Source organism: Lathyrus oleraceus, chromosome 3, assembly GCF_024323335.1.
Source record: "Lathyrus oleraceus cultivar Zhongwan6 chromosome 3, CAAS_Psat_ZW6_1.0, whole genome shotgun sequence".
Taxonomy (NCBI): Eukaryota; Viridiplantae; Streptophyta; class Magnoliopsida; order Fabales; family Fabaceae; genus Lathyrus; species Lathyrus oleraceus.
This window is the reverse complement of record NC_066581.1, coordinates 56407587-56430886: the sequence shown is the minus strand read 5'-3', so window position 1 is coordinate 56430886 and position 23300 is coordinate 56407587. Positions and strand designations below refer to the sequence as shown.

Here is a 23300-nt window from a genome sequence, read left to right as displayed (position 1 = left end):
ATGGGACAATACAGAGTCGAACTAGATAGAGGTTGGTGCGACTGCGGAAAGTTCCAAGCCTTTCGTACCCCCTACTCCCATGTCATTGCGACATGCTCAAAGGTTCGAAGGGATCCATCCTACTTGCTATCTGAAGTTTACAAAGTCGTCAGCCTTTCAAATGTTTATAAAATTAGTTTTTCCATAGTGGCAAAAGAGCATTATTGGCCAGAATATCAAAGGGACATCGTTTGACACAACAAAGTTATGCGAAAGAAGAAAAAGGGTCGCCCAAACAGCACACAGATTCGAACCGAAATGGATACGGCGAACAAAATGGTTAAACTATGTAGTTCATGTCGTCAACCAGGTCACAATTATAATAACTGTCCCAGTGTTGGAATGAGCACAACCAGATAAATTTACATGTATCTCTATTGCAATATATGAAAAACTAAATTGATTTCATATTAGACGTATGTGACGAAAGTACCATTACATAAGCAGTAACACAGATAATTATAACAAATACAATACAAGAGCTATGCAATTACAACCATCAAAACAATTTTGAACATGTAATGCATCACCCTACGAGCGTCTTGGTCGGTCTTAATATCCACCCATTTGCGCACTTCTCCGTGTTGGTTGAACGTGGACACAAGCCATTGTATTCTTCTAATCCATTCACCCTCTCCAATTTCTCTCTCTAACCAACTGTACAACGTCTGATTAAGACGTTCAAACGTATTTGTGTTCCAAAGTCGAACCTGTATCGGAGCCGCCACGGCAGAAAATTGATGGTGGTTGAACTAGACAAGTTATGGTATTAGGAGATGAGTTTGAGTGAAAAATATTGCATCCAATGCGTGGTATTTATAGAGACGGAACATCAATTGTATAAAATATGTGGGCGCCTGAGGGATTGACGCTCACATGACCATGACATGCAGGCGCCAGACGAATGGGAGTCCACACAACCAAATACACATAGACGCCAGGAGCATTGACGCCTCCTCATCAGGCCCAATGCAGACGCCACTAACATTGACGCCTCCTCATGAGGAGTCCAATGCATGCGTCAATGCTATTGACACCTCCTCTGCATGCATTGGAGATGCGTCAATTCATCTGACGTATCCTCTTTCAAACCTGATTATTTTGATAATTTTTTTGAATAATTGATTATTTTAGAATTTTATTTGAAAAAAATATTATTTTGAAAAAAAAATCCAATTTATTTATTTTCAAAATATATGACATTACCGATAATGAAAAATACAGTAATAATTTATAATAATTAGAGAGTATATATAGATATATATTAGTTGGAGTTGTTTGCGACGTATAGAAGCCACGTAGTGTTGAAAAGTAATGAAAATTGGAAACGTTGGTTCAGCTGTCGACACCACGTCCTATATATGGAACCATCATCTTTCGTCTTTATCTCTCTCTAAACTAAACTAAACTCAACTCTCCTATTCTATTCTATTCTCTCTTTCAAAAATGGGCACTGCTACCTGCATCGATATTATCCTTGCCATCATCCTTCCACCTCTCGGTGTCTTCCTCAAGTTTGGCTGCAACGTAACTATAGAATAAAACCCTCTTTTTTTTTCAGAGGTTACTTTTTTCATTGCTTAATTATTATTTGTTTGATGCTTTATAGGTTGAGTTCTGGATCTGTTTGATTCTCACCATTTTGGGCTATCTTCCAGGAATTATCTATGCAATTTATGCTATCACTAAGTAATCTATATCTATCTACAACCTTTTGTAAGTAACACACATCTCTCTCTCTCTACTTGTTTTTTTTATTTAATTATCTTCACTTTTAAGTCATGTGCTTAAATTAAATTATCTCCTTCATATTTCTTAGACCTAAGTATATGAATTTCATTTGATTTTAATTTCATATTTCAATCCACTTTTATATGGAAAGAGGATACTGCTTCCAATCCGTCCCTAATTATAAATACAGAGAAATATTTTATTAACACAATTATTAAATAGTTAAATCATTCCTATCATTTTTAAGTTTAAAATTTATGTTTGAGTAAATTTTACTTATTTACATGATACCGACACAAACAAATTTAAACTACCAAATTATTTTCGTTAAATTTTCCTTGACATAAATCCTTTAAGATTATTAGATTTGTTTATGAACAAAATAAATTTACTACTTACTGCTATATACTAAAATTTATTTTTTATATTTATTAAAGAATTAATATCTGTAAACTATATATTTTCAGATACATTTATTTTTCAATAAATTTAATTTTTTTTTTTATATTAAAGACCTACAAAATATTTTTTATATTAAAGGCAAGAGGTAATAGAAAAGAACAAAGAGTTTATATAAAATAATATTACATATTTAATTTTTTTTTTAATTTGTCACATTATATTAGTATTCTGATTTGGCAATACACTTTGGAGTAAAATTATTTTCCACTATAACAGCATATTCCTTTTTCTCAAGAACAAATTATGCTTGAAAAATACTAGTGGATTTCATTCTCTCATATCATTATGGTATCTACTTGCTAATGCTAAATAATTGTGATGCTTTACCTATTTTGCTTTTTGTTTTGTTTTGTTAATTATTAGTAATAATTAACTTTTCTTCTTGTATTATTGACATTGGAAATATTCAATGCTTTTCGTTGACAGGTGAATGATGAATAGTTTTCAAGGGTGACATTCAAGTTTCGTGTAAAATTGTTCACTGCGATGGATAAAAGTTATTCTTTTCTATTTTATAGTGTATCTTTTTAGTGTCAATATTCCTTTACTTCTTTTTGGTTTTCTGTTTTTAACTTGAGTTTTTATCATGTGTGGAATTGATAGTGTGAAGCTTGTGAACTCTAAAAATGGCAGCCCATTTGAATTATAGTACTATACCGTCTTAATAATTGTTCATCATCTTTGACTTTGATATTAATATAATATTTATTCAATGTAATCAAATTTGAAACCACTTTTCTTAGTTTTTTTATAAGAAAAACTAAAATTCATTTATTCTAAATAGAGAATGTATAATGATTAATGAAGAATATGAACAAATTTCAACGATAAATTTGCAATATGGTTATAACAAAATATAATTTATTTTTGACATAGGTTATAATGATCTAAAATAAGAAGAAAAATAAATAAATAAAAATATATTATCTACTAATTGTTATAATGTTCTGTAAACAGAAAAAAAGTTGTATTACATGACAAAGATATTCAAATTATTCATATGAGGCTTGAATTTATAACCCATGGTGAAAGGTTCGTGACACCAACAGTAATGATTAAAATATCAGAATCAACTGCATTATCTTCAATCATATCTCAGTTTAACTGGAAAACATGATAATTGAGAAACGAAAAAGTTGTTGAGTTACCCTGCTCTATAATTTTTCAAACTAACATATGCTGGCCAAGGATGTTCAACTCTTTTTCAGATGCTTAACCTTTTCCCCTTTCAAACTGTGGCTGGTCCTTCTGTGTGTATAACCTGTTATGTATGAGTCAAAAAACCTGATAAGCGTGTGTGCTATGTATGAGCAGGACAACAGGAAAGTCTTTTGATAGGTATTTATAAAAAATAAGGGGGTTTGTAAAAATGGAGATAGAGTGACATGTTAGAAAATTGATAGTAAATCAAATGGATCAAAGTTAAAATCGTGAACGAATCACTTTTATTATAGTATTTTAAGCACTCTCAAATTGTCTTAGAGTTTGTAAGTAGGGATAGTCAGGATAATTCAACTTATATTCGAGTTTGCACAAGATTGGTGAAAACTCGAATGTAAAAAAGATAAAATCTAGAATTTTATGTGAATAAGATAGACTTTTGTGTTGTATTTTTCTGAATTCAGAATAATCAATTTATAGGCCAAAGTAGTGTTGTTTCCCAAGGTTGCGGCCCTTGGTAAAACACACATTTTCAACCATTTTTACAAAAATGTTGCATTGTTTCGCCTATGTCATACCCCAAAATTTGCCCATTAATATTTCAAGACATTTCAGGGCGCTCCGACTCATTTTTATGACACTTAAAGGAACAAAAGCCCAGCTCGCGAACGACCCAAAATGGCCTACTCGCTACACGCTCACCTAGTGATAATATGAAAGTGGTTTATTTGGAAGCGGAGGAAAAGGGGTGCAAAAAGGAAAGAAAACGAACCAAACAGCAAAGCCCAACCCAAAGTACAAGAACACGGGTGTGGCATCTGTGACGAGCGTCACAGAGGCTGTGACGAGCGTCACGCCTCGCACACCCCTGTGACGGGCGTCACACATGGTGTGACGAACGTCACACCATTCCCCTACTTTGTGGGCGCAGGCAACGCTTCGGAGACTTGAAGATCCGTTGGGCCCTATATCCACGTGCGTGTTGAAGACTTTTTTTTGGCAGCAGACATGACCTAATGACAACAATATAAATAGCCGCCTTGAAAACCTAAAAGGGGAGCTTTTTCCGAGATTCTTTTTCCTTTGCCGTTTTCGCCTTTGCATTTTTTCTTCTTTTCCAGCAGCTTAGGCATTGTGTTTTACAAGTGCTACACTATTTCTTTTGCAATTCCGGATTCCCTTTTGGTATTTAGTTAATTCTTTTCGCACAATAGTTTCTACAACGGAAACTATTGTGTGCCTTTTTACCGAATCTAATCTTACGGCGGCAGCAAGGTCACCTCCGCTCAATTCTATCCGATCGGCCAATTCAAGGTTGCGACTCAATTGCAAACAGGTTTGCGTTACTATTATCGCTTTATGTTCCTAATTCACATGTGATATCATAATTGAGATTCATAAATATATTTGAGGCTTTGCATGTAACTTAAGTATGCCTGGATACTTTGAATTGTTGTAATGGATGCCGCTGTTCTTCGTCCTATTTTGATCTTTGCCCATCTGACCTGTTTTATCATAACCATGCTTTGTTTACCTATTACTTTGGTGCAACTCTCGATTGCACCCTGATTTGGTATTCTAACCCGTTTGCTGAATTTTGCAAAGGTTCATATGTCCCAGGAAAAGATTGCTGTTTAGGTCTTCCACTTTATTTGTGGGATACCCTTGTGGAGACTCACCCTAAGTGGCCTAATTAATTTTAATGTGTTAATTTTAATGTCTTAATTTTAATGTATTAATTTTAATGTATTAATTTTAATGCATTGATTTTAGTATGGACTTAATTACTTAATTGACTTTAAAATATGACCTTTAAATAAGTGATCTTGGACCTCTCTTTGCTGCCTTACGGTATTACGGTATAACGGTCATGTCCCGCGAATGTGGGGATACGCTTAGCAATGACCCTTCGATTAAATCATCATAAAATAAATCATAGTCCCTCGGATGTTGCCTTCAAAAATACGATTTTGTCCCTCGATGACCCTTCGGTGTAGCCTACGGTTAAATGATGATCGTCCCTTCGAATGCTAAGGTATCCTTACAACTGTTGCCTTCAATGACCTATCGATGACCCTACGATGACCCCTTTACATCCAAAGGATAAAACTACTTACTTCTCAATAGTAAGGACAGTTTTACCCTCATAAGGATAGGAAATGCCCATAACGACCTCAGGAAGGTATAACTCTCAATTACTGGATCATAACCTAAAACATTTTCCACCCCTCACACTTTACACTTTACGAATCCTAGAAAATCACCACTTGGTATACATTCATACTAGAATCATTACCGGGTTATATTTTTCTAAACCATTTTTAAAATCAAACGAGATAAATACTTTGTATACATTCATACGAGAATCATTACAAAGTTAAACTCTCTTTTCAAAACATTTTAAACAATTCACCAACATTTTTCAGACAAAAATATAAGTGATCCAGCAATTAAGAGCCCATGGATAACCATGGATACAAAGGGTGCTAACACCTTCCCTTTGTATAATGTACCTCCCGAACCCAAAATCTATTGAGGTCTTTCCTGTTCTTTTCCACCTTTCCTTATTGGATAAAAGAAAAGTCGGTGGCGACTCTTGCTATCCGCGACATTGCGATAAAAAGCAAAATACCCCAAGTCAGTTCACCGTATGACAGAACTGGCGACTCTGTTGGGGACTCCTTAAAGAGAGGTTACCTTAATAACAAGATCACATATTCACATTGTCTGATTTACTTTTAAGGGATTGCTTGGGTATTCTTGAGTGAAAGATCTTACACCCGGATTTAGTGTACCTTAGGTAAGTAGCAATAGATCATCGCGACTATCCGGCGTATACTGGAATGGTTAAAATGATGGCTACGGTTAATGTGACACTTTGGTTGTCCTGATGTTCCTCATGTTACTTGAGGAAAAATTTGGCTTCCGCTTGGTGTCACTAAAGCATTAACCAGACCTTTAGAACCCTAATTGACTCATCCTGGCCATTAGAAAGTAGTGAGATAACTGACTTCGGTTCCGACTGGGGTTGGTTGATACTCGATACTACGCTCCTTGAGATTGGACTTTAGGGAAGCTTCGGTCAACCACTTGGTGTTGCACTGAAGTGGACTTGAGGGAAGGTCAATGATTGGAGATCCTTTTAGAACCCGGTTACTATTCTAGGACAGGTTGAACCAACTAAACTTCAGTGGGGAGGGTACTTACCTATGGAACTCATGCAAGCCTTAAAACCTAGGAATGATGGTTGTGTGACTTGCTTGTGCTTGTTATTTATTTAACCTCATAACATCATAACCTCATGACATCATAACATTGTACTAACCATTTCAAGGACTTAGGAATTTAGCTTTGCTCTGTTGAACAGGCTATGGCTCCCAGGAAGACCATCCGGATCAATTTTGTAGCAATCTCTCCTCAACTCAAGGATTTAGTGTCAGAACTTCCCGATCATGCTCAGTTCATCAAGAAACACGGTCATCTCCTCAATTTGGTTACCACTGGTTTCAAAGAAGATATGATGAGAGTCCTATTCCAGTTCTTCGATCCCAAACATCATTGCTTCACTTTCCCAGATTATCAGTTGGTACCCACATTAGAAGAATTCTCCCAGCTGCTTGGGATACCTATCCTGGATCAAATACCTTTCAGTGGTTTAGAAAAGAGGCCAAAATCTGAAGAAGTTACCGCAGCTTTACACATGACGAAGTCCGACATCGAAGCTAATTGGGTAACAAGGAGTGGAGTTAAGGGTTTACTTGCCAAATTCCTGACAAATAAGGCCCGAGAATTCTTAAAAGTTATGAACGTCCGTGCTTTCGAAGACATCCTGGCATTGCTAATCTATGGCTTGGTGTTATTCCCTAATCCAGACCAATTCATAGACATGAATGCTATTAAGATATTTCTCACTCATAACCCTGTACCTACCTTGCTGGGAGACATTCTGCATTCCCTCCACACTCGTACCATGAAAAGGCAAGGGACTCTCATGTGCTGCATACCTCTATTGTCTAGGTGGTTTATTTCACACCTTCCTCAATCAGTCTTGAAGAATGAGCAAAATCTGAGATGGTCTCAAAGGATAATGTCACTCTCCCATTCAGACATCTGTTGGTGTCCTCAGTTCAAGGAAAATGTTACCATCATCGATCGTTGTGGCGAGTTCCCTAATGTACCACTCCTAGGAATAAGAGGAGGTATTACTTACAATCCTGCTTTAGCTCTGCGACAGTTTGGTTGTGCTCGAAGAGATGGCCCATATGAAATGATCATCGAGGGCATTGTGTTCGACTATGACAACGATTCCCAAGGCCACTGTCAAAGATTTGTACGAGCTTGGGGCATGGTGAAGAGAGGTACGGTAGGACAGAAAAATCTATTCCTATGGAACCTTATCTCAGATGGGTACGCGCCAGAGCTCGTGAACTTGTCATGCCATATCTTGCAATCGGACCTCAGATTGTCGAACCTGAAGCTGAAGGAGGTGCTCCTCAGATCATTCCTTATCCAGATATGCCTACCAACATTGAGGAACTAAAGAGATCCTGGATCCAGTTGAGAGAAGAAAGGGATACTTTCGAGACTCAGTTCGTCGCAGAAAGGAAGAAAGTGTTAGAACTTACCAGTCAGCTTAATGAGGAACGAAGACTCAATGCGTATCTTCGCCCAAAAAGAAGTCGCCCCTGGGAGACTTGAGCTTTCATTGTATTTTTATTATCATTCCTTTTGTAATGAACATTGATCAAAGAAATTAGCGATAAACATTTCTCTCTTGTTGGTGATTTACGCAAAGTTAAATTCCAAAAGTCCTTGAAAACATTTCATACATTGCATAGCATAACATTGCATAACAGGTATTCTACAAGTTCAATGTTCTCACGGTCTTCATTGCAAACAGAAAAATGGATCTCGAACAAACTGTCAAGGATCTCCAGACTCAGAATGCTCAATTCAAGGAGATGATGCTAAGCTTATCCAAGGGGCAGGAGGAACTGAAGGCTCTGTTGTTCGAAAAGAAGAAAGACAAGAAAGCTGTGAGTTTCATTAACCCGGGAAGAAGGCGTAAAGGACAGGCTATGGGAATCAAATTTGGAATCCCGAATGGTCCAGAAGAGGGGGCGGAGAATGACTCAGAGGAAGAGAATGCTGATTTCTCCAACCCTGAGGATGACGACGAGGACTATGAAAATGAACAGTACTCTCCAAGAGATGATAAGTACAAATTGCTGGAAGAACGCATGCTAGCTATGGAAGGTCAGAAGACGCCTGGTCTAGATTTCGAAAGTTTGGGTCTGGTCTCCGATGTGACCATTCCCCGCAAATTCAAAATCCCCACTTTCACTAAGTACGATGGTGCATCCTGTCCTCAAATGCATTTAAGGGCTTATGTGAGAAAGATTCAGCCGCACACCACTGACAAGAAACTATGGATCCATTTCTTCCAAGAGAGCCTGTCTGGCACACAGTTGGAATGGTATTATCAGCTCGAGAGCTCTGACATCCGCACCTGGACTGATTTAGCGACAACCTTCTACAAGCAGTACCAGTACAACTCTGAGTTAGCACCTACCCGACTACAGTTGCAGAATATGGCCATGGGATCTAAAGAAAGCTTCAAAGAGTATGCTCAGAAATGGAGAGATTTGGCTGGCAGAGTCAAACCCCCTATGACTGATCGAGAGTTAGTGGACATGTTCATGGGTACACTGACTGGCCCATTCTACAGCCATCTACTGGGAAGTTCTTCATCAGGTTTCACTGAACTTATACTGACAGGTGAACGGGTAGAGAGCGGCATTCGAAGTGGAAAGATACAGGCAACTACTTCTGCAAGCACCAAAAGGTCCTATCAGGGAAAGAATGAATCAAATGCTGTGTACAGTGAAAGGAAGCATAACAAGAAGAATCGTGACCATACTGTTGGGGCAGTTACAATTGCCGCCCCGCCAGCTCAAAACTTCCAGCAAAGACCAGACAGACCAAGAAGGCAGTTTACCAAGCTAAATATGACTTTAGCACAAGCACTGCAAAGTATGCTAAAGGTAAACTTAATCACTCTCAGAGGTCCTCCTGCAAATGTCAACACTACTTCGCCTCGTTATAATCCCAATGCCAGGTGTGCATATCACTCCGATAGCCCCGGGCACGATACAAACGATTGTTGGTTGTTGAAGAACAAAATTCAGGATATGATCGACGCTGGGGAAATTGAGTTCGAGCCTCCGGAGACTCCTAATGTCATCACTGCCCCTCTGCCTAATCATGACAAGACTGTCAATGCTGTGGAGGATACTGATAACGGTTGTGACTTGGATAGCTGGATTCTCCCAATAATTGATGATGGACTCAATAATTGGAAGGTTGAAGACACTATCCCGATTTTCTCTAGTCAGGAGTAATTGTTATTGCTATTTTAGTGTTTCAAAGCATTGTGTCTATACCTGGGGCATAATAGCTAATTTTTCAAGGGTTTGTCATTTTTCATAAGCATATTCATATTCAATAAATCAATGGACTTTTTGCATTCAAATATTGCGCTCTTTATCTTTCCTGTCATTTTTCAAACAAGCTATGTTTTCTTGCACACACTCACGTAACAATTTGCCGATCCATATCCACTCTGGATCCTGTTGGTAATGACTCTGCTACTGTTCATTATGACTTTGAAAATCCGATCTACCAAGCCGAGGATGGAAGTGAGGAAGATTGTGAAGTCCCTGGAGAACTTGCCAGACTGGTACTACAAGAAGAAAAGACCACGCAGCCGCATGAGGAATCAATTGAAATTGTAAATCCGGGTACTGAAATAGACAAGAAAGAAGTCAGAGGTTTCTTGGGACACTTGAATTACATTGCCCGATTCATTCCACACTTGACTGCTACCTGCAAACCCATCTTCAAATTACTAAAAAAATAAAAATCAAGAGATGGTATGGAATGATGAATGACAAAATCAAGAAGTATCTCCAAGAACCTCCAATTCTGATGCTACCAGTTGAAGGAAGACCTCTAATCATGCATTTGACCGTGTTAGAAAATTCAATAGGGTGTGCTGGGGCAACATGGCGAGTCTGGTCGAAAAGAGCATGCCATATACTGCCTTAGCAAAAGGTACCGACTGTGAAACAAGATACTCACAGCTCAAGAAAGCTTGCTACGCTTTGGCCTAGGCTGCTCGCCGACTAAGACAGCATATGTTGAATCATACCACTTTATTGATTTCTAAGATGGATCTTATCAAATATACATTCGAGAAATCTGCTGTCCCGAAAGAGTTATCACTGATAATGGTACTAAACTGAACTCTGCATGCAGTTCAAAATAAAACACCATAACTCTTCTCCGTACCGGCCAAAGACGAACGACGCCGTGGAGGCTGCTAACAATATCAAGAATATAACAGTAACATACAAAGACTGGTATGAGATGTTACCTTTTGCTCTTCATGGTTACCGCACTTCGACAGGGGCAACCCTTTCTCTTTAGTCTATGGAATGGAAGCCGTTTTACCAGTGGAAGTTCAGATCCCCTCTCTAAGAATTGTGAAAGATGCAGGCTTAGATGAGGATGAATGGATTCAAACTCGACTCGATCAGATAAATTTGATTGATGAAAAGAGACTTGCGGCTGTTTGTCATGGGCAGATATATCGGAAGCGCATGACCCAGGCATTCAACAAAAAGGTCAAGAGACGAGTGTACCGAATCGGCGACTTAGTTATCAAGCATATCATTCTACCACAAGGTGATCCCAGGGGCAAATGGACTCCCACATACGAAGGGCCATTTGTAGTTAAGAAGGTATTCTCTGGTGGAGCCATGATGCTTGCTACAATGGACGGCGAAGATTTCCCGCATCCTGTGAACGCGGACATAGTTAAAAAAATACTACGCATAAAAGAGACTCGCTAGGTCGACGTACCTAGGCAAAAGTAAGGGCATCCCGGCGAACCAAAAGGGTTCGGGCAAAAATTAGGGATAAACATATAAAGACGTACACCCGGCAAGTCGAAAACCTGAAAAGGCGGCTTGAGCAAAAAAGGGTATCCCGGTGGACTGAAAACCTGAAAAGGCGGTCCAGGCAAAAATTAGGGATTAAAGCGTATGACTATGCCCCGTTCTCTGTCAGCTTCACCCAAGTTTCGAGGGACTGACCAAGCCAATCACTTCTATCCGACAGCAAGGGATGAGATGCTCGAAGACATAACGACAGTAGTAGGCTTAAAATCAATAGGACTTCTTCCACATAGCTTTCTCTTTGTTTTCGGCAATTTCCTCTTACTAGGATTTCTGTCTCCTTGTGCACAGATTGCCTGTTTATAGGCCCTCTTTCAAAATCAATACAATTTCATTTCCAAAAAGATGTTGTTATTTTACTCTTCTGTTTTGTTTGCTTAAACGTCCATTGATTTAATTTGAATTGATTTATGCATTTGAATATGATCAATATTTACAAAAAAAATGCATGCCTAAAATGGCAATAGCAATCACGAAAGGACTTTAGGATCGAGGAGAAGGTCTAATCACGCTTTCCAATGAATCTGTTGCCAATTCCATTCCCCGGCAATGCCAGTTATTCCCCAGAAGAACTTGGCATCACTAGACTGGTCATCTCTTCTACCCCCAGCCAGGCTCCGGTGAATATTTCTACCATCAGACAGAAATCAAATCCCCCAGCTGAGACAGGGTCATCAATACAAATATCTCCGACCCGAAGACTGAGATTTGTTTCCCCAGTAGAGTCCCCTGGAAGAACGTTTCAGACACATAGTGCATTCATTACATCACTTCACATCACATACCTACATACAATGTTCATTCCGCATCATATACATTACATCATTTCATAACATATACATGCATACAATGTTCGCATTTATTTCAGACGCATAATTCACTCATTACATCATTTCACAGCCCACGCATGCATACAACATTTGCATCTCATGCATCATGACATGGCATGAAGCTAACTTTATTTTTCAGGTTAATTATCCTCTTGATACAATCAAAACAAAGGTCCATTCAGACGGGCATCCTTATCAATTACATTCAGGATTCAACTACATCTTTCGGATATACTCCATGTCACCATTCATTCTGACATCCTCCTAACGATGGCATCTATAAGCCCATCCCCAGTAAATTGTTGCAAATACTATCAGATACAGCCTAGCGTACGGTTCACTCTGATTCAGCTCAACCTATGACCTTCAACAACTCAGATACGATCTAGCGTACGATCCATTCTGACCTTCTTCAAATCTTCAAATACCACTCAAATACAGTCTAATGTACGACCAAGTTGGACCTTCAAGTCAGATTCTGCAAATACAGTCTAATGTACGACCAAGTTAGACCGTCAAGTCCTCGGACAACTCAGATAAGGTTTAATGTACGACCAAGTTAGACCTTTATCTGCTCAGGTGCTACCTTCGGACAGGTACATTCCTGAATGGTAGTCTGGTATACGGCTACTCCCTTGCTCAGGTGCTACCTTCGGACAGGTACATTCCTGAATGGTAGTCTGGTATACGGCTACTCCCTTGCTCAGGTGCTACCTTCGGACAGGTACATTCCTGAATGGTAGTCTGGTATACGGCTACTCCCTTGCTCAGGTGCTACCTTCGGACAGGTACATTCCTGAATGGTAGTCTGGTATACGGCTACTCCCTTACTCAGGTGCTACCTTCGGACAGGTACATTCCTGAATGGTAGTCTGGTATACGACTACTCCCTTGCTCAGGTGCTACCTTCGGACAGGTACATTCCTGAATGGTAGTCTGGTATACGGCTACTCCCTTGCTCAGGTGCTACCTTCGGACAGGTACATTCCTGAATGGTAGTCTGGTATACGGCTACTCCCTTACTCAGGTGCTACCTTCGGACAGGTACATTCCTGAATGGTAGTCTGGTATACGACTACTCCCTTGCTCAGGTGCTACCTTCGGACAGGTACATTCCTGAATGGTAGTCTGGTATACGGCTACTCCCTTGCTCAGGTACTACCTTCGGACAGGTACATTCCTGAAGGGTAGTCTGGTATACGGCTACTCCCTTGCTCAGGTGCTACCTTCGGACAGGTACATTCCTGAATGGTAGTCTGGTATACGACTACTCCCTCTTCAAGCAGATTCAGCCTAACGGACGGCTCATTCTGCAACTCAGAACCGATCTAGCGTACGATCCGTTCTGATCTTTCATCCCCATCAAAGTCATCTGCCTAACGAACAGCTCACTCTGGTATTCAGATACGGTCCAGTGTATGACCCATTCTGATCCCTTATCCCCAGCAGTATATAGCATACTCTGACTCCCCAGCGAAGTCAACAGCATGATGGATGATTCACTATACGATCTAGCGTATGACCCGGTATGACATCCATGTCTTCAGACATTGTCTAACGTACGACGCAATCTGGAAATCTCCTCTACCTGGATGGCATCTTTAAGCCCATCTCCACCAACACTAATTGGCAAGTGCAAAATTTTGGGGCATTCTAGTGTTCAATAATCTTTCACCTCTAGACCACGAACGGCACATACCATTCTACTCTCTCGGTTCAAGAATATTGAACAGGGGCAGCTGTCATACCCCAAAATTTGCCCATTAATATTTCAAGACATTTCAGGGCGCTCCGACTCATTTTTATGACACTTAAAGGAACAAAAGCCCAGCTCGCGAACGACCCAAAATGGCCTACTCGCTACACGCTCACCTAGTGATAATATGAAAGTGGTTTATTTGGAAGCGGAGGAAAAGGGGTGCAAAAAGGAAAGAAAACGAACCAAACAGCAAAGCCCAACCCAAAGTACAAGAACACGGGTGTGGCATCTGTGACGAGCGTCACAGAGGCTGTGACGAGCGTCACGCCTCGCACACCCCTGTGACGGGCGTCACACATGGTGTGACGAACGTCACACCATTCCCCTACTTTGTGGGTGCAGGCAACGCTTCGGAGACTTGAAGATCCGTTGGGCCCTATATCCACGTGCGTGTTGAAGACTTTTTTTTGGCAGCAGACATGACCTAATGACAACAATATAAATAGCCGCCTTGAAAACCTAAAAGGGGAGCTTTTTCCGAGATTCTTTTTCCTTTGCCGTTTTCGCCTTTGCATTTTTTCTTCTTTTCCAGCAGCTTAGGCATTGTGTTTTACAAGTGCTACACTATTTCTTTTGCAATTCCGGATTCCCTTTTGGTATTTAGTTAATTCTTTTCGCACAATAGTTTCTACAACGGAAACTATTGTGTGCCTTTTTACCGAATCTAATCTTACGGCGGCAGCAAGGTCACCTCCGCTCAATTCTATCCGATCGGCCAATTCAAGGTTGCGACTCAATTGCAAACAGGTTTGCGTTACTATTATCGCTTTATGTTCCTAATTCACATGTGATATCATAATTGAGATTCATAAATATATTTGAGGCTTTGCATGTAACTTAAGTATGCCTGGATACTTTGAATTGTTGTAATGGATGCCGCTGTTCTTCGTCCTATTTTGATCTTTGCCCATCTGACCTGTTTTATCATAACCATGCTTTGTTTACCTATTACTTTGGTGCAACTCTCGATTGCACCCTGATTTGGTATTCTAACCCGTTTGCTGAATTTTGCAAAGGTTCATATGTCCCAGGAAAAGATTGCTGTTTAGGTCTTCCACTTTATTTGTGGGATACCCTTGTGGAGACTCACCCTAAGTGGCCTAATTAATTTTAATGTGTTAATTTTAATGTCTTAATTTTAATGTATTAATTTTAATGTATTAATTTTAATGCATTGATTTTAGTATGGACTTAATTACTTAATTGACTTTAAAATATGACCTTTAAATAAGTGATCTTGGACCTCTCTTTGCTGCCTTACGGTATTACGGTATAACGGTCATGTCCCGCGAATGTGGGGATACGCTTAACAATGACCCTTCGATTAAATCATCATAAAATAAATCATAGTCCCTCGGATGTTGCCTTCAAAAATACGATTTTGTCCCTCGATGACCCTTCGGTGTAGCCTACGGTTAAATGATGATCGTCCCTTCGAATGCTAAGGTATCCTTACAACTGTTGCCTTCAATGACCTATCGATGACCCTACGATGACCCCTTTACATCCAAAGGATAAAACTACTTACTTCTCAATAGTAAGGACAGTTTTACCCTCATAAGGATAGGAAATGCCCATAACGACCTCAGGAAGGTATAACTCTCAATTACTGGATCATAACCTAAAACATTTTCCACCCCTCACACTTTACACTTTACGAATCCTAGAAAATCACCACTTGGTATACATTCATACTAGAATCATTACCGGGTTATATTTTTCTAAACCATTTTTAAAATCAAACGAGATAAATACTTTGTATACATTCATACGAGAATCATTACAAAGTTAAACTCTCTTTTCAAAACATTTTAAACAATTCACCAACATTTTTCAGACAAAAATATAAGTGATCCAGCAATTAAGAGCCCATGGATAACCATGGATACAAAGGGTGCTAACACCTTCCCTTTGTATAATGTACCTCCCGAACCCAAAATCTATTGAGGTCTTTCCTGTTCTTTTCCACCTTTCCTTATTGGATAAAAGAAAAGTCGGTGGCGACTCTTGCTATCCGCGACATTGCGATAAAAAGCAAAATACCCCAAGTCAGTTCACCGTATGACAGCCTACAACAACACTTTTATCAAATGTTGCATTGTTTCGCCTACAACAACATTTTTATAAAATGTTGCACTATTTCGCATATATCAGCACTTTTACCAAATGTTGCACTATTTCACTTATAACAACAATTTTCAAAGGCAGTATTGTTTTGCATTAATGCAATACTTCACGAGTATTGCCTATTTCTTATTTCAAACTATAAACTGTCTACTGCAACACTTCACAAGTGCTTGTTTTTGAATTTAAAAATTAACCTTCACTTGCATATTTTCTTGTCATTTTGGAACACGCTCAAGATTATTAATTGTTAATAATTTACAACAATCTCCCACTTGTTCTAATAATGACAATACCAATTCCAAAAAAATAGAGGGAAAAATATTATTATAGTTAAGTATCTTTCGGTTTGAACTTATACTTAGTAAGGATAACACAAAGTTTAATCAAAATGTTAGATAATTATGCTTTGAACTGTTATCCCTTGTGATTATACCTGTGTTACTTTACACACATTTTTTAATGGTTCTTCACTTACATCTCTCGCCTAACACTATTTATGGTCATGTGTTTTTCTTGTTTTCGTGAACTTTTCATGAGAGAAACTCCAACTCTCACTTTGAGACAACATCATCTCGAAATTCATATAGGTGAAGTTCAATTTGTATCTATTTCTTGAGATACATATCCTCGATATAGAACTTCATTAAGAGTTTGAAAAACTCAACCCTCAATATGTAATAGTCAACATTGTCTCAGAATGTTCCATAAAACTTTCAAATCAATGTCTTGTTGTTACAGATTGAATCTTAGGTTAAAGTTCGTTAACTTCAGATTGAGTTGCTACCATTGTCGGAACCCTTATTCAAGGAGTTTAAATCCCATACCTCTTGAGGTATATTTTACTAAATCTCTGCGCAATGGTTTAGTAAATGGATCAAGTAAATTATAGGTCAGTCATATATATGTGAATGAAATAATTACATCCTTAATTAATTTTCTCACGAACGAATTTCTAACTTCTACTTGCCTAGACTTTCTATTATACACTTTTTGTAGGCTCTAGGTAAAGTGGCTTGACTACCGCAATGTATCAACACCTTTGAAATCTGGTCTTTAGCTAATGAAACTTCCAATAGAATGTCCCTCAACCATTCAGCTTCTTCACTAGTGGAAGCAAGAGCCTCGAACTCTGATTCTATGATTGAGAGAGTGATCCACATTTATTTCTCGCTCTTTCAAAAAATTACACCTCCGACTAGTGTAAATAACCACCCAAATGCAAATTTATGATATTCAACATTCGGTATTCAAATCGCATTAGTATATTCTTCTAATATGAAAAGATATCTACCATAATATAGACCAAGATTTTTGGTTTTCATAAGATAGCTAAAAAACCTAATGATGGTCTTCCAGTGCTCACCATTTGGATTGCTAGTAAAATCTACTCATTTTACTAATTGCAAGTGTTATGTCAGGTCTAGTACATTACATGCACTTGCATTTTCCAATTGATCCACAACTCTTCCATCATTCTTTTGAAGTTTTACACTAGGATCAAACAGAGTACCCACTTTCTTGAAATATAAGTGTTTGAACTTATCAAGTACTTTATTAATATAATGTGTTTGACTAAATTCATAACCCCCACTATTTCTCTTTACTTTGATCCCCAAAAGGGTGTCAACTAGTCCAAGATCATTCATCTTAAATGTGGAAGTTAGAAACATCTTTGTTTCTAAAATTTCATTCATCTCATTGCTAATGATCAATATGTAATCAACATACAGACAAAAGAATATCGCAATGTTCTCACACAAATTTTTGTACAAACAATTGTCATAAGAATTAAATGAAAAGAGATTTTAGATAATCATGCATGATGATGCAAGAAGGTTTTTAAATGAAGTGAAAAATGAAATTATGAGTAATTTAAAGTAGTATAGTATAAATTACAATGAGCACCTTAGTCATGTTCACTTATCTCAAATCTTCACTTGAATTTCTATGTTTAACCTTCTTGATTAACTTGATTATTGATGCATATGACACTTTTGATCCTTTTAATCTTTGTATTTATTAAAACTGAACTCGATATAGGATATATTCTTCACAATCTCCCCTTTTTGTTGATGATAAACTCTTTGACTTTGTGTTTTGATAATGATTGAAAGGTCTCCCCTTAAGTTGTATGTCTCCCTTTAATTGTTGAATCTTACAATGACAAAGTCAAACTTTTAATGTCATTGTTTTGATGCTTTTTTTTATCCATACAAGGATTTGACAAGCTTGCATACCTTTTGTTCATTACCAGGAAGAACATAACCTTCCGGCTCCATGTAAATTTCCTCATCGAGATCTCTATTCAAGAATGCTTTTTGACATCCATTTAATGAATTATAAGGTCCTATATGTTTACACTTATCAATAGTACTTTCATAATTTACTGTATATACATTGCCTTTTCTTATTGTTGTTTTTTTGTATGCTGTAACTGGTTACCACATTTCCTGTAGCTGGTTACCACTTCGCGTGTTTCAATTATGCATTATTTTTTTTGGTTTTTATGGGGTCGGAACTGGTTACGTACTTTCTGGTAACCGGTTACCTCTGTTCAGATTTTGAAAATTAGAATTTTAATTTCTTTGCTTAATTAGTTAACCTTCATCTCACTCTTCCACCTACTATCTTTAGTACCCACTCATATTATACCAAGTACAAAAATAATTACATTATCACATTTAATCCCTCACTCATAAAAATTCTTTATAAAACCTTCTCACTTCTCAATCCAACTTTTTTCACATCCCTCAAAGAGCTTATCCGAAAATCACTTCTCAAAACCCTAACCTTTTCACTTCAAAGCTCCTCTCATGGCTCCTTCAAGAAAAGACAGAGGTAAGGCAAAGGTGGGTGAAGGTGGTTCTGATTAACACTCAGATGCTGACATTGAAATTGTTTAACCCACTCTCAAAGAAAGAAGGTTGCTCTTCAACATTAGGAATCATCCACTAATGCCTCCTAAATATGGTAATCTTGCTTCTTTTCCCTCTCTACGCTTTGTTTCCCAACACTTTTCCATCGTCAAGGTTTGGATTGTCTGATTTATGACTCATGATCTATTTACCCTGACCTAGTTAGAGAGTTTTATGAAAAAAAATATATTTCAATTGGCTGTATTTTTTCTTTAAGAGTTAAGGGAAAAGATATAGTTTTGTCCTTGGAGGATTTTTGTAGATGTTAGACATTTCTTATGAGGGCCAGAGAATTATGCATGGTTTTACCCCTGAATGGCATGGTTATAGCAAAGTTAGCTACTACTTTAGCATTAGCTGGTTGTCCAAGCAAGAAATTATGAGCAAAAGAGCTCGAAACACGACTTCAACCCGGTTAATTATGTCTGGAAAAAATCTCATTGTAAGTGATAGGATGTTACACTTTTTCATAGTATACATCCTTTTGCCTAAACACTCGAATCATTCACAAATTGGTGACACTGAGATGCAGCTGATTTATGCCATTAAGAAAAGGATAAAGATAGATTGGGCTTATTTGATAATGCATCACATGCAACACCAACAAGGTTTGAGTAGTGGACTACCATATGCTCGATTGATCACTCGGATTTTGGAACATTGTGGTGTTGATTTGAAGAGGCAACCCAAGAAGAATATGAATGCAAATGAATGTGAAATTAATGTTGGGGCTATCAGAAGAAATACAGGAATGTTCAAGGATAAAGATGGTGTCTACAAGCATAAGGATGATTCCTCCGTTAACGCACCTCCACCCGCACCCGAAGGTGGTTACACTAATGAAGCCCTCTACAACAAGTTATGTTCCGTGGAGACTTATATGGTATCCAGTTTTAGAGAACTTCTTCTTGAGATGGCCTCCCTCAAAAGCCAATACCAAACCCAAAACCAAGACCATAATGAAGATGAGGATAGGGATGTGGATGATATGGATGAAAGCGACTAGAGAATTTTGTGTTATCTGTTGTTATGCTATGCTATCTTAGTTTATGTTTTTCGTATATTTTGGAACAATCTTGCTAATTATGTTATTTATGTTTCCGTTATGTTTTTCTTTCCGGGTTTATGTATTAATCTATGATGTTTGGTTCTGTTTTGTAAGTAATTATGTAAGACTTAATGATATACTATGTAATGTTCTATTTTGTTTATGTTGTTGTGTTTATATGTGCAATTACATTGTGATGTGCTTCTTATATGTTTATACTCTTTTAAGTCTTTTCCCATCCTTTTTGTTAATGAGGGAGAAGATGTTATGTGTATTTGTATGCCCCTCTCTAACAATTTGTAGCAAGCATCAAATTTCAAATACTCTTATTCAAGGATCAAGGGGGAGCATTGATCAAGGGGTAGTTATCCTTGTTAGGGGGAGCAAAGCTTATCGAATTTTCAATGGGTTGTCATCATCAAAAGGGGGAGAATATGAATACAAGCTCCTTCAAATGTTAGTTTTGATGAAGACAAGTTAAAAGAATAAGCTCATGACAAAAGAATGGAAAAAACTTCATTTCAAAGACTAAAGTTACAAGGTTCAAATTCAAGTTTTGAAGAATATCTTTGGAAAGATTGTTTGATTATTTAATGTTAAGGTACAAGTAAACATTTCCATTATGTTAATTATTAAGAGCTCAAGGAAAATTATGGTAAGCATGTCATATTGCATACTTGCTTTTAACATCTTTTAAACTTGGCAAAAACTCATTTTTCCTAAGTATTTTTCAGTTTCAAAGTAGGTGTAATCGGCCACACCTTTCCTGGTAACTGGTTACACAATAACGCATTTGTAATCTTTGGCTGAGTTTGGGAGGTGTAACCGGTTACATCATTTTTGGTAACCGGTTACACACGCGGATTTTTCAAATTTTTGTACGCCACTTCAGGTGTAACCGGTTACGCCCTTTGTGGTAATCGATTACCACTGAAGTAGCGACAATAGTTCATTTAAAATCTAACTCAAACAAAATTAGTTTTTCATCCCTTAAGCATGACATCTTTTCATGCATTCATACACTTTTAGAGAGGTGTTAAGGGTCTATAAATACTCTACTAATCAGATTTTGAAAAACCTACCTCTCTCATAGTAAATCAAACTCATTACTCTCTCATTTTCAAATCAAGTGTCTTTACATACAAACTTTTGTTGAAACTTCTGCATACATTTTCATTGAATTTCTGAAAGTTTCAACACTACAAATCCTTGAGCACTTGTATAACATATTGTGAATTTCCTACTTGATAGAGAAGATCAATTCTAGTAATTGATATACATTGTTGTCAAACTTCAAACTCTTGTAAAAATTCAGATTATTGTGGAATACCTTGTTGTCCAAAATTGTTGGAAGTAAGAGAGTGAATAAGGGAGGATTGTTCTCTTGTTTCACTTTGTAAAGATCATAAGGGGATTGTCCCTATTGATTGGTTTAGGAACTTGTGTATAGTGGCTAGGATAGGCGTGTACAAAGTTCTAAACAAATAGTAAAATCTCTTATTGTGTAAGAGGACTGGAGTACTCTCGGATTGTGAGGCGAACCAAGATACATCGTTGTGTTCTTTATCTTTCTGCACTTTACCGCTTACTAATCATCACCAAACCAGAAAGTTAACAACATAATTTCAATAAAACGAAAATCTATCAAAGTACCTAATTCACCCCCTCCCCCAGGTGCAATCACTACTTACACAATCTTCATCCTAAATTTTCCATTTCTTAATGATTTGAGAAAGTGGTTTGAATATAATTTTTTGTTCCCCATATATAGTGTCAGTGTTTCTTCCGCTGAGAAGAATTCTTCTTAAAGAAGAATGTAGTCAGATTCTAATGGTCCCGAGTTTGAGGATCTTTCATGTCTTGGTTGTTTAGTTGATTATTCAGATCATTATCTTTCAGTCTTTAATCATCATCTTGTTTAGTTGTGTAGTCAGACTCTGATCAGAAAAATATATTTTGACCCTTTAACGTCATCATTATCTTTGAGCTTTAATGTCATCATCTTTACGTCACTTTATCGTAAATATACTTATATTTTAGACTCCATGACTAGATTAATAAATAAATCATTATTTAACCCATTTGAAATATAAATAATTTTATTCTGTTTCTTAATGAAAAAGAAACAAATATTAAGAATTCTAGTATAATTTTTCCTATCTTGGAAAACTCTAGAGTTTTTTAAATTTGACCAGAAACAAAAACAAAAGAAAAACCACGCGGCCCGAGAAAACGACAAAGAAACGGAAACCAGGTGTACTGCACGTTCTATAAATGAAACCACGTCTCCCTCGTCTTCATCCTCCGCATCACATTCTCTTTAAGTCTCTCATACCTAACCAACCACTAACAACAACAACAACAAGAAAATGGGTACAGCTACCTGCATCGATATCATCGTTGCCATCCTCCTTCCACCTCTCGGCGTCTTCCTCAAATTTGGCTGCAAAGTAACTATTATACCTCTTTCCTTCATTTTCCTTTATATCTCTCTATGCTCATTTTTTCATGCTTAATTGTTTGTTTCTTTTGTGATGTTAATATATATAGGTTGAGTTCTGGCTCTGTTTGGTGCTCACCCTTTTAGGTTATCTTCCTGGAATCCTCTATGCCATCTATGCTATCACTAAATGATCCATCATCTTCTATGTAAGTACCCTTTTAGTTTACTACTATGCTTCTTCTTAGATCCAACTATATGGATTTTATTTCATTTGTATAGAAACTACTTTAATGTTGCTTAATCTTGCACGCCAAGTGTTTTTTTCAAGGAAGGAAATATTAAAAAGAAGAAATGATGCTGAATAATTGTGATATGCTTTATCTTGCTGTTGCCTTTTAGTGAAAATATTGAATGCTTTTTTTTGTTGACAGGTGGATCGTGAATAGTTTTCAGGGGCGTCATTGCTGTATTTCAATTTAGATATGTATTAGTTTCGTGTAAAAGTTGTTCACTCATGATGGACAAAATTTATTCTTCTTTTATTTTATAACAATAATTTCCGTGTCAATAGAGTTCTTCTCTTGTTTTGCTGTTTTTGACTTCGGTTTTTGTCTTATGTGAAAAATGATACTATGTGAAGCTTGTGAACAGTCGATTTGAACTACTATATATTAATAAATTTGTTATCTTATTCACAATTCAATTTTGGTTATTCACAAACACTTTAAATGCTATTCCCCATAGCAGTTTTTTGGAATGGATTCCCC

At 37.5% G+C, this 23300-nt stretch overlaps 2 protein-coding genes across 3 annotated transcripts; both read left to right on the top strand.

Annotated features, from left to right (window-relative positions):
• The first annotated feature begins 1333 nt into the window (after positions 1 to 1333).
• LOC127132498 (hydrophobic protein LTI6B) lies at positions 1334 to 23236 on the top strand. Of its 2 annotated transcripts, none has more exons than XM_051061453.1 (3): positions 1334 to 1566; positions 1649 to 1755; positions 22965 to 23236. In XM_051061453.1, the coding sequence occupies exons 1-2, from the start codon at positions 1486 to 1488 to the stop codon at positions 1730 to 1732; spliced, it is 165 nt and encodes a 54-aa protein (XP_050917410.1). In that variant the 5' UTR covers positions 1334 to 1485; the 3' UTR covers positions 1733 to 1755; positions 22965 to 23236. The 2 variants fall into 2 exon arrangements, with proteins under 2 accessions (XP_050917410.1, XP_050917409.1); XM_051061452.1 differs by lacking the exon at positions 22965 to 23236 and adding an exon at positions 2659 to 2910 and having other exon boundaries at positions 1367 to 1566.
• On the top strand, positions 22290 to 23236 carry LOC127132497 (hydrophobic protein RCI2A). The gene is made up of 3 exons (XM_051061449.1): positions 22290 to 22540; positions 22641 to 22739; positions 22965 to 23236. The coding sequence occupies exons 1-2, from the start codon at positions 22460 to 22462 to the stop codon at positions 22722 to 22724; spliced, it is 165 nt and encodes a 54-aa protein (XP_050917406.1). The 5' UTR covers positions 22290 to 22459; the 3' UTR covers positions 22725 to 22739; positions 22965 to 23236.
• Positions 23237 to 23300: the final 64 nt, after the last annotated feature.